This window comes from Periplaneta americana, chromosome 14 (assembly GCF_040183065.1).
Source record: "Periplaneta americana isolate PAMFEO1 chromosome 14, P.americana_PAMFEO1_priV1, whole genome shotgun sequence".
Classification (NCBI taxonomy): domain Eukaryota; kingdom Metazoa; phylum Arthropoda; class Insecta; order Blattodea; family Blattidae; genus Periplaneta; species Periplaneta americana.
The window spans coordinates 119,667,862-119,680,427 of NC_091130.1; the positions used below are offsets into that span (position 1 = coordinate 119,667,862).

The 12,566-nt window shown below is 36.7% G+C and overlaps 1 protein-coding gene across 1 annotated transcript in view; it reads left to right on the top strand.

The window, feature by feature from the left end:
• nonC (serine/threonine-protein kinase Smg1) overlaps positions 1 to 12,566 on the top strand; it is a 235,970-nt gene that overhangs the window by 11,588 nt on the left and 211,816 nt on the right. The window contains exons 3-6 of the mRNA XM_069846010.1: positions 137 to 303; positions 2,924 to 3,053; positions 7,239 to 7,364; positions 10,001 to 10,266. Of these exons, the coding sequence (XP_069702111.1) occupies positions 137 to 303; positions 2,924 to 3,053; positions 7,239 to 7,364; positions 10,001 to 10,266 (689 nt within the window). The remainder of the gene's footprint in view (positions 1 to 136; positions 304 to 2,923; positions 3,054 to 7,238; positions 7,365 to 10,000; positions 10,267 to 12,566) is intronic.

The window sequence follows — 12,566 nt, forward strand, 5'->3', positions numbered from 1 at the left end:
CCTTGGCACCCACCATATCTGATGAGCATTCCCCTATCCACCACCTGGGGAGGTGCCCAATGGAAGACTAGCAACTCCACACAGGAGTTAGAAGTTAATTTTAATATTCATAATATTTTTTGCTTCTTTGTTTTAGGAGTCTCTGATGGTTCCTGAAAATGGACGCTATATTCGACGATCCTTAGATCTGATTGCAGAGTCCTTGTTAGATACATTACACAGTGGACCAGGTTCAGATGCCAAATGTCAAGCAGCAAAGTGTTTAGGACGAGTTGGATATGTTTTAGAGCAAGATTTTAAAAGGTAAATGGTTTATACATAAAAACATATTAGCTTTAGATAGTGGTAAAGAAATACAGTAAAACCTCTATCATCTGTGGTAATGGAACAATTAATCGAAAAAATCGGATAATCCATACTATAAACGCTTTTAAAAAATTTAGGGCATCATACAGTTTCGTAACTTCCTTCTTGGCCTTTTGTTTCAACAAGCTAGGTAGTGGATCAGAAGTTAACTAATTTAAGTCTGGTTTTCACCGATGGGTTTTTAATGGCCAAGGAAACTCCTTATGATGGCTGTCTGTGGAAATATAAGAATAGTACAGATCTCATGTTTAGATTTACATATCTTATATATTTTATATTTGTTTTCATTAAATTTCGCACAGTTGTAATTCCTGTCTCATATTTTGATACGAGATGAACCACAGTTTACCTTTTCCAAAAATCACTCAATTACTTGCACTTCTTTTCGTAGCACAACACATTTTCTTTTGACACCTGTGGAAGACCTTTGCATAGAAGGTAGACAGTATGACCACTCGAAGAGTAGACCATACTGTGCAAGAGTAAAGGTTTAAAAAAAAGAAACAGTAAAAAAATTCGTACTAATATGATGTACAGTACTTCATATTTTTTTTTTGCAGCAAAAATAAAAAATAGCAATAGAGTGAAAGACGGTCGGATGATCCACAAATCAGTTAATAGGGTGATGGAAAATCGGGGTTCTACTGCATGATAATAATATATACAGTGCAGTCTTGTTAGTATGTTCCTAAAGGTACGGTCACACGTCGCTACTTTTGCTGCACAAATTTTGTACTGCAACTGCAAAAGTTGCGTGTCGTGTTCACATGTAAGCCAAAAGAAGCACGCTGCTTTTCTTGCTGTGCAATCCTAGTGCTGCAAAAGTTGCAACTGGAAGTTGCGAGTCTGTTCACACACATGGCGCTACTTTTGCAGCTGCAGTCTAACTGCAGGTTTCCATCTCCGTGTTGACTTTTCAATATACATTTTGTGGTTATGTTCGCATTATTATGAAAGTCATGCGGTAGCTTACTTATCTATTTGCTTTTCTCTCCTAACTAATATTCAGAAATTGGCATTTTTTTTATATAAAGCTATTAAAAACACCTATGTACTTAAATAATAACCAGCAGCATATTCACGTAATCAATGTTAACAACCCTCCTGTTTGAAACTATGCTACGGAAAAATTAAAAAATGAATTATATCATCAGAAAATATACTCAGACTGTGTTGTAGTAACTGTTACAAATCATTTATTTTCATCACATCTAACATTAAAATATATCCAAACAATAAAAGTATCATTGGCACATGTGTGGCAACACTGGTGGTCGCAACCGCTGCAAAAGTTTCAACAAAACCAATAACAAAAATGCTGTGGCTGCAATCCTGAGAACCCTATTCACACGTTGCTAATTATAAGCTGCGCGCAGGATGAAAAATAGCAGGTAGCAGATTTGGCAGCTGCTACTTTTTGGGTTGCACTGTTGTTCACACGTAGCAGTACGAGAGTTGCGCAATTTTTTTGTACTGCAGCACTGCTAAAGTAGCGATGTGTGACCACACCTATATTACCACGTTTTCCTGTATAGGAAATGTATTTATGGAAGTCCCAGCTCCATTAAATATATGTGCTAAAACTTTACTAGGTTTTCCCGTTTAGCTATAGTCCTTTGGTCCCTAGAAAAACATCTTAATGGATTTGCACTTTAATGTATAATTTAATAATATGCCATGTAATTTAATAATGTGATTTAGTTTGTATAATTTATGGTATTTGTACTAAATTCTTGTGTTAATGTAATCCTTCATGAATTATTATATTCGGAATGATTTGAGTGCTCTCTTCCACTGGAAGAAAATCTACTCCAAGCAATATACATGAAATGAAATGTAAAGGCAACTCACACGTTATCATGTAAACATTATAGTGAAATATTTAGACAATAATATGTTTATCTTGCGTACAAAGTGCATAGATTTTTGTCCTTACAGTGAAGATAATGAGATTTGAAGTGGTATAGAAGTAGAAGCAGTTTTAAACAAAATAAAAGATTAGGTGACTGACGAAAAGTCAAGTACCCACCATTAATAAAAAACAATTAAATAAAAGATTACAACATAACATTGTAAATTAAAACAACTTTGATATAGATTGAAAACAGAAATATGAACAATGTTCATGAAGTGTGTTATGTTGAATTTATATTCAACACCACTCTGATTAGTGTAATATATTAACTAGTCAGCGATGTATGCAATGGAGAGAGAAAGGAACTGATTATCTACTTCATTATCTTCTGGCTTAGTTGCCTAATGAGTGAGCCTTATTGGTATCACTTACTATTTTCAAACCTGTCCTCAGTTGACTGAACAACTACCAGAACTAAAACAATGTATGGAACTGTTTGCTATGCATAATGGAAAATATAAAACAAATACTTATTACTACATATTTCACATCAATATTAATATTATCTTTGTTTGTTGACTTTACGAAGTTCGTTATTTGGCGATTTTGTAACTTGCTGGATTGGATATTTTTAATTTCAGGAAGTACTTGATTCACATTTTATTGATATTTTGGATTAATCTTTCACATATTCAATTACAGATATATGGATTGGATTTTCTCTAAATATGCTTGTGAGAGAAATGATGAAGTAAGGCTTCTTCTAATGAAGGCAATGGCAGAAACTTTGAGGTTAGAAACAGAGATGCCAAAGCTGAAGGACTTTTCAGTTGTGAGTATTTGATGACTTCGTGTTGTTATTAAGGCTCGTCTCCACTATTAAACATTTAACAACATGTTAAATTTAACATGTATGTGGACATTTCAAGTCTCAATTGACTTAACATGTTGACTGAGTATGTTGAAGTTAACACTTTTAACATGTTGGCGTGTTTTCCAGCAGCAATGGAAAACGTGTCAAGTCAATTCATTTGCTTGTGCAGTGTTGGTACAGTTCAGCAAAGTTCATACAGTTTGCATAGCAACAACTAACTTTCGATTTTGTGGCGCGTATCTTGATCATTTTTATACTATCATTGGTCCTTGGTGTTGGCTGCAAGTTGTTCGAAGTAATGGAGTGGACAAAAGAAAATACGTTAGAATAAAATTAATGCACTGATGGAAAGATCTTGTTTGTAGGATGTGTCTGCAAAAGAATACAGAGACAAAACAAAGAAGACCAAATGTTTTAGAGACCTAGAATTATTATTTAACTGTTCTCTAGAATACAATAGAGAGTTTTCGCACTCTCGTCATACGCAAAACGTTAATACTTTGTTGACATCAGTAATGGTCGTATTTGATGATATATATTATCATTCATAAAACTTCAGAAAGAATAATTATACGATATTACCCACTCCTTTAACATCTATCATGTCATATGTCCTATGATAGTCAATCAATCACGCTGTAATTTTTTTAATTGAGGTGAAGTGGCTGCTCTTAAATTGTGTCTTTCTTTGATGTAACAGTAAGTATTTTTGCAGCACTATATTAAAATCATGTTCTGACATTCTCAAAGGTCTTGAATCTAAATCGATCTTCAACTTTAAGCTCGTTTAGAATGTCTTCTGCATAGTGTCTTTTACTAAGATATTGCTGCACCCACATCCTCATTTTCTTCCTTTTCAAGGCCTTGTAACAAGCAATAGAGGCAATTACAAAAGCCAAATCATCATCTGAGTCCATTGTCCAAGGTTTGAAAATAAGACACTACCTACATTAAAATCACATAGACTGTTTATGGTGGACTACATTTAACATGTTGTTAAATGTTTAATAGTGGAGACGAGCCTTTAGACCTATTTTGAAGCAAACATTGATAAACAAAGCACTTCATAGAAAGAATTAACCCTATATCACCACTGCATGCTCTTTTGCCTTCCTGTACTATCAGCAGGGTAGAGATAATATGCTATGGGCTATGGCAGTGGGGAATGTTCTAATTTTGATCACTAGACATTTATATTATAGTTTTTACATTTTACTCTGGTAGACTGTTTGCTGAACATCTGGAATGTTAGCAACTTTCCACGCTGCTAACCTGCATTCGAAACCAAGCGGATCCAAATGGAATTTGTGGTGGATAAAGTCTGTGGTTGGTGGTATCTTTTTTGGGGTACTCCTCTTTCCCTACTGACATCCATCATTTCTCCATGATCATGCAGTTCACCTCCCATTGTGCACTGAGGGTAACACCTATGGTGGTTAAGTTAGTGATACTCTATAAGAAAATTGATGTCTGGAAGATGATTCATGTTCACACCTGTGGAGTAATGCTCAGCGCGTCTGGCCGCAAAACCAGGTGGCCCAGGTTTGATTCCTGGTCGGGGCAAGTTACCTGTTGAGGTTTTTTCCGGGGTTTTCCCTCAACCCAATATGAGCAATTGCTGGATAACTATCAGTGCTGGATCCCGGACTCATTTCACCGGCATTATCACCTTCATCTAATTCAGACACTAAATAACCTAAGATGTTGATAAAGTGTCGTAAGATAATCTATTAAAAAAAAAGATTCATAGTTTCTCACTTTGTGTTTTGTAACAATCTAGCTTCTTTTGTATATTGCCAGTTATAATCCTTTTTGTACAGAGTTTGGCAGAAACAATAGCTGAACAGTTTTAAAATGAAAAAAAAAAAAGAAGAAGCTTCTAGTACATATTTATAATTTTGTCACATTCTTTTAAACTATAGTTCTTGGAATTTCAGAAAACTTCTTTTACTTTTGAACACAACACATTGTGCTACTATTAGCCTACTTCTTTTATTGCCTGTGGTTGCTCCCCATTTATTTTCTCTTAAATTTACTCCTTTTACTCCAAGTTTCGTGAAAATATGCTGTCTTAGACTTTCTCCTTGAGATAATACAAAGTCAGGGACTGTAAGATCTGGTGGACGAGGCAGCCATGGCATGTCTCTGAAGCAGGAAATTAGATGCCCTGGAAACATGTTCTACAGAGCTGTCGTGCAGATTCTTGCAGTGTTCATAGTCGCACTATCTTAACTGGAACCATAGATTGCCATAATCTTGAATTTCACACATATTTGGCACAAGGAAAGTTTCAACCATATTCCTGAAGCACTTGGAATTTATAGTAACGGCTACTCCAACTTAATTCTCGAAGAAATATGTCCTGATTATTTTGGTAGCTGATACAACATAATACACTGTTAATTTGGGATGATGAAGACTATGTAGACGGAGTTTGCAGGAATTGTTAGCAGTTCAGTTCCTCACATTCTGTTTATTTAGTTTCACTGAGGTTGATAGTGTGCTTGTCATTCATGAGAAGTTTGTTTATCAGTGTTAGATATTGAGTAATTAAGTACGTTAACTGGTGACAGAATTTCTGGTTGAACCACAGGTCCCGGGTTCAATGCCCTGCCTTGGAACAATTTTTCCTTTGAAATTATTGAAGTCTGCTCACAGGGAGCTTTACCTGAAAACTAGATTTGCATAATATATACGTAACTGTAGGTATGTTAAAGAAAACCACAATTCCAACTCACACAGAGTTGTATGCACTCAATGTGGGTCTCTAGCATCTCGTCAGCCCACTCTAGTTGTGTGGTTATAAGGGAAAAATTGAGACAGTGTTGGGTGGAGTTCCTGGGTAGCTCAGTCGGTAGAGTGCTGGTATGTTCAACCAGAGGTTCCGGGATCAATACCTGGCCCTGAAATAATTTTTCCTTTGCAATTATTCAAGTCTGCTTCACAGGAGCTAAGAGGGATGAAGTTACAGGAGAATGGAGAAAGTTACACAACACAGAATTGCACGCATTGTATTCTTCACCTGATATAATTAGGAACATTAAATCCAGACATTTGAGATGGGCAGGGCATGTAGCACGTATGGGCGAATCCAGAAATGCATATAAAGTGTTAGTTGGGAGGCTGGAAGGAAAAAGACCTTTGGGGAGGCCGAGATGTAGATGGGAAGATAATATTAAAATGGATTTGAGGAAGGTGGGATATGATGGTAGAGACTGGATTAATCTTGCTCAGGTTATAGGCACCAATGGCGGGCTTATGAGAGAGTGGCAATGAACCTCCGGGTTCCTTAAAAGCCAGTAAGTAAGTAATCTATCATATTTGTAAATCAATAAATCAAGTATAGTTTTGAATAATTTCAAGGGAAAAATTGTTCTGGGGCCGGGTATCGATACTGGAACCTCTGGTTGAACATACCAGCGCTCTGCCGGCTGAGATACCCAGGAACTCCACCCGACACTGTCTCAATTTTTCCCTTATATCCACACAACTCGAGTGGGCTGACAAGATGCCAGTAACCCACATCAAGTGCACACAACTCTGTGTGTCTTGGAATCGTGGTTTTCTGATAACATACCTACAGTTATATATACAGTAAATTTATGCAAATCTAGTTTTCAGGTACATCTACATCTCGGCCTCCCCAAAAATCTTTTTCCTTCCGGCCTCCCAACTAACACTGTACATGCATTTCTGGATTTGCCCATACGTGCTACATGCCCTGCCCATCTCAAACATCTGGATTTAATGTTCCTTGTTGATAGTTGTGTCTAATGTTTCAGAGATTAAATTTGAAATGGTTTTAAATTTAATTATGTTAGTTTTATTAATAGTTAATGCTAGTTTATTGGTTGTAAACCAGTCATAAATTTTAAGGAGATTTTTGCAATCATGTCATATGTCATGTACTTTAACACTAGTCCCTTCATGTGTATGTTAGCTGATGAGATGAGCTATGAAAGGGACGTGTGGAGTGTTTCAGAAACTTGGAGATCATCATTAAGATATTAAACTGACACCTCAACAGTGTTTGGTAAAATAATGAACGTAACTTAAGCTTATACGAAAATCAATATTTTCTTCTTTGGAAGTGGAGAGTTTTGTGTTTGCTATTCGTTAATGCTACTCATTGATTGTTTACAGGTGCTAATGGCTCAATTACAGACTGCATTAGAAAATACAGATCTACCAGAACTTCTTATGGGGACAGTGGACGTTATAATTTTGCTGACAGAAATTTATCCATCAACATTTACGAAGCATTTCAGGGTAAGAATATTTTCTATAATATTGATGGACATTGACTGTAATAAAGGGAAAGAAGAAACAAGCTTAAGTTGTGAAATTTTTTAGTTGATGTGTTGACAGAATTTTTTTATGCAAACAATATTGAAGTTTTATGTTTTGTGCTGTATTTGATTCCAAGTATAAGATTTTTTTTCTGGCACATATGATGTAGAGGGAAAGGAACTGCAACACATGATATAATATGTTAGACAAAAAGATTGTCCAGCTAGAATATTTCTAAGTAGAATTAAACATTTTGCATGCACAGCATTAAAAGTGCTCTTTCACAACATACATTTTCAGAATTTTAAGTAATTTTTATTCTGTTGTTAGCTGATGTGCAATTTCATGTGAACACACGTAGGACTTAATAATTCCAATGCAGGCAATCTTTTTTGCCCATCTTGGTATATTACATATTATACAGTAGTATATTTTGAACTTTACTTACACGAACTATTGTTAATAATGAATTAACTTAAGGTACAGTCACACGTCGCTACTTTTGCAATGCTGCAGTACAAAAAACTGCGCAACTCTTGTACTGCGACGTGTGAACAACGGTGCAACCCGAAAAGTAGCGACGTGTGAACAGGGTTCTCAGGGTTGCAGCCGCAGCATTTTTGATATCGGTTTTGTTGAAACTTTTGCTGCTGTTGCAACCAGTGTTACCACCCAAATGTGCCAATGATACTTTTATTGTTTGGATATATTTTAATGTTAAATGTGATGAAAATAAATTATTTGTAACAGTTATTAAATACACAACACAGTCTGAGCATAATTGCTGACGATATTCATTTTTTAAATTTTCCGTAGCGCAGTTCCAAACAGGAGGGTTGCCAACATTGATTACGTGAATATACTGTTGATTATCATTTAAGTATATAGGCGTTTTTAAAAGCTTTATAGTAAAAATAATGTCAATTTCTGAATATTAGATACGACAGAAAAGCAAATAATAGGTAAGGAAGCTTTCGCATGAGTTTCTTAATAATGCGAACATAACCACAAAATGTATATTGAGAAGTCAACACAGAGATGGAAACCTGCAGCATGACTGCGGCTGCAAAGGTAGCGCCTTGCGTGTGAACAGACTCGCAACCTCCAGTTGCAACTTTTGCAGCACTCGGGTTGCGCAGCACGAAAAGTAGCGTGCAGCGCGCTGCTTTTGGCTTACGTGTGAACACGACACGCAACTTTTGCAGCTGCAGTATAAAAGTAGCGCTGCAAAAGTAGCGACGTGTGACCTTACCTTAAGTCATAAAATATCATTACTGTCTTTACTTGCCGGTTCTTTTCTGCAGGATTAAGTGGTGTGCACGCTTTCACATGAGAGAGAAGGAGGGGGAGGGACGGAGAGAGGGAGGACCGGATAGAGAGAGGGATAGAGGGGAGGGGAAGGGACAGAGGGGGAGAAGGAGGGAGGCAGGATGGGAGCAAAAGAGATAGAGGAGGATAGGGGGAGGGGAAGAGAGAGGGAGACAGAGAAAGGGACAGAGGAGGAGGGGGAGAGGGATATAGATAGAGAAAGCGAGGGGGAGGGAGTGAGAGGTATAGAGGGGAAGGGAGATAGAGAGGGGAGGGACGGAGAGGAGGGAGAGAGAAAGTGGGTAGAGGGGGAGGGGAGGCAGGGAGAGAGAGAAATCGGGATAGGGGATGGACGGAGACAGAAAGGGGGATAGAGGGGAGGGACAAGGAGAGTTGGATAGAGGGGAGGGGAAGGGAAAGGGGGATAGGGGAGGGAGAGAGAAAGGGGGATAGAGGGGGAGAGGAAGGAGAGAGAAGGGGGATAGAGGGGAGGGGAGGGACGGGGAGAGGTCGATAGAGGGGGAGGGACGGGGAGGTTATAGAGGGGGTGGGGAGAGGGGGATAGAGTAGGATGGGCTGGGAGAGGGGAGGGACGGGGAGAGAGAGATAGATGAGGAGGGAAGAGAGAAAATAAGGGGGAGAGAGGGAGATAGGTAGGTAGATAGACAGACAAATGACATGCAGTGCCTGCATATAGGATGAGTTTAAAATATGTTCTGTTCCAGGGCAAAATTTATTTAGGCTATTTATTTATTGTTAACTGACTGTATTTGTGTTTAATTGTTTTTAATTTGCCATGAATACTTTTGTTGAAAGTTTTCTTTTTGAGCCTTTCAAAAGTGGGATGCATGGCTTATTCGAGAAAATACGGTACTTTAATAAAATTCAAATCCAAAATGAGCATTGAGACTACTTTTTCAGGTATTGTGTTAATAGAAATTAAATTGCGTTCAACATCACTAATTGAGTAAAAAATTGAACATAAATATATATAGCTTTGTATTTGAAATTTATAATATATTATTATCGACAAACACAATTGGATGTTCTAAAGTGATAAATTTGTGTTTAAAATTGTTTTATTTGGATGATGACACATTTCAGTATTACATTTTTTTACGAACTGTGTATGTGCAAAATGCACTGTTTTCGTGCAAAAGATTAATTTTTTCAAGTTATATTGGTCTGTAATTTGTAGAAAAACTAAATACATATAGTTAAATATGAAAAACAGTAAAATTCTGGATTTATATGTTAACAAAATATATTTTGTAACTTTTGTTCATGGTTTTAAATTATATTTACAGGACACAGTGGATATTTTGGTTGGATGGCATATTGACGGAAGCCAGGCCATTACAGTCACACAGTATGCATCAAACAGTTTGCAGAAGCTAACCAGGTATTGGGTTGCTGACCTACAGTTTTCACTGACACTTCTGGGTCAGTTCCTTGAAGACATGGAGGCATATGGAGAAGATCTTGTTCTTCCAACCTCTGGGCGCTCATCTCCTGCTGAGGATCCTCCTCCAACACCAGAAGACTGCATTTTGCGAATAACTTCTCTCATAAGGTGAATAGAATAAGGCAATTTACCTCCTGACATAAACGAATTGTGATTGTTGTAGAGGTGCTAGTTTAAAGGAAAATGAGTGGAACATACGTAATAATTTTTTTTAACAAGTTTACTTGTAAGAATTTTTAATTTTAATAAAACCTACAGATGACAAAATAAAAATAAATTCTAGATATTCTGGTTATAAGTTTATACCTACACAAGAAAAACACACACACACAGGTGCACGCGCACACACACACACACACACACACACACAGAATATATATAGCTCATTTTTATTATTGTAATATGTTCATTCATTTAGTGTTCTGTCCAAGGGCAGGTCTTTCACTGCAAACCCAGCTTTCTCCAGTCTTTCTTATGTCCTGCCTTCCTCTTTGTTTCCTCATACTTACTGGCTTTTAAGGAACCCTGAGCTTCGTTGCCGCCCTCACATAAGCCCACCATAGGTCCCTATCCTGAGCAAGATCAATCCAGTCTCCATCATCATATCCCACCTCCCTCAAATCCATTTTAATATTATCTTTCCATCTATGTCTCGGCCTCCCCAAAGGTCTTTTTTCCCCTCTGGCCTCCCAACTAACACTCTATATGCATTTCTGGATTCGCCCATACATGCTACATGCCCTGCCCATCTCAAATGTCTGGATTTAATGTTCCTAATTATGTCAGGTGAAGAATACATTGCGTGCAGTTCTGTGTTGTGTAACTTCTTCCATTCTCCTGTACCTTTATCCCTCTTAGCCCCAAATATTTTCCTAAGAACCTTATTCTCAAACACCCTTAACCTATGTTCCTCTCTCAAAGTGAGAGTCCAAGTTTCACAGCCATACAGAACAACCGGTAATATAACTGTTTTATAAATTCTAACTTTCAGTTTTTTTGACAGCAGACTAGATGACAAAAGCTTCTCAACCGAATAATAACAGGCATTTCCCATATTTATTCTGTGTTTAATTTCCTCCAGAGTGTCATTTATATTTGTTACTGTTGCTCCCAGGTATTTGAATTTTTCCACCTCTTCAAAAGATAAATTTCCAATTTTTATATTACTATTTCGTACAATATTCTCGTCATGAAACATAATCATATACTTAGTCTTTTCGGGATTTACTTCCAAACCTATCTCTTTAATTACTTCAAGTAAAATTCCCATGTTTCCTCATATGATCCATATATCTTAATGTCGTCTATCATTTGATATCTTCTTCTACCCGAACTCTTCTCCCATTCACCATTCCTTCCAGTGCGTCCTTCAGTAGGCAGTTTCTTCTCAACCAGTGACCCAACCAATTCCTTTTCCTCTTCCTGCTCAGTTTCAGCATCATTCTTTCTTCACCCACTCTTTTCAACACAGCTTCATTTCCTATTCTGTCTGTCCACTTCACATGTTCCATTCTTCTCCATATCCACATTTCAAATCCTTCATGCACGATTTTTGAAAGGATTATGTCTTGTTTTACAAATTCATATTTACTTCGTTTATTTGATCTTAAGCTACTGATGAATTAGAAAACATTTTTGTATTATATAGTAAAACTTCATTTATACGTTTAATGGAGGGTTTGAAGAAAAAAAACGCATAAGTGAGAAACGTACACTGAAATGACATTTGGTAGCATGTAACATGATTATTTAGAAAGAGTGAATTATTTTGGACTGCTTGCTTCTAAGGAATAAACTGTTCTCTCAGATTGTGATAATTGTTCCATAATTTGTTCATTTACATCATGGTAGCCTATGTTGCAAAATATTTCACTGTTTCTAAAATAATAACAGTGTTATTAAAAGACACAAGATTGGTGGAGGAAAGTATGGACAGCTTCAAATTTCCACGAATTTCAAAGTGGGCTGCATCTTAACAGTGAACACGTACTGTATTTTTTCTGTTCTTACATTTTCATGACAAACATAATTTCTATCAAAATTGATTTAAAACATAATGGCGTTTCGTATTTCCTAGGATTTAAAATACGATCGTACAAGTGTAAAAATGTGTTACCAAAGTAAATTAACAAGGAAGTACTGGAATTTTACCGGGACATAATGGCGTTTCGTATTTCCTAGGATTTAAAATACGATCGTACAAGTGTAAAAATGTGTTACCAAAGTAAATTAACAAGGACGTACTGGAATTTTACCGGGACTTCAGAAAAAACAACATTCAAGTATGATATGTATGAAAGAAGTTTTACTATATTAATTATATTTAGAAGACTACTAATGGGTTCAAAGGGATGATTTAGTTAGTTTACAATATAGTATTGTATATATTGGATTGTGGTTACTGATAC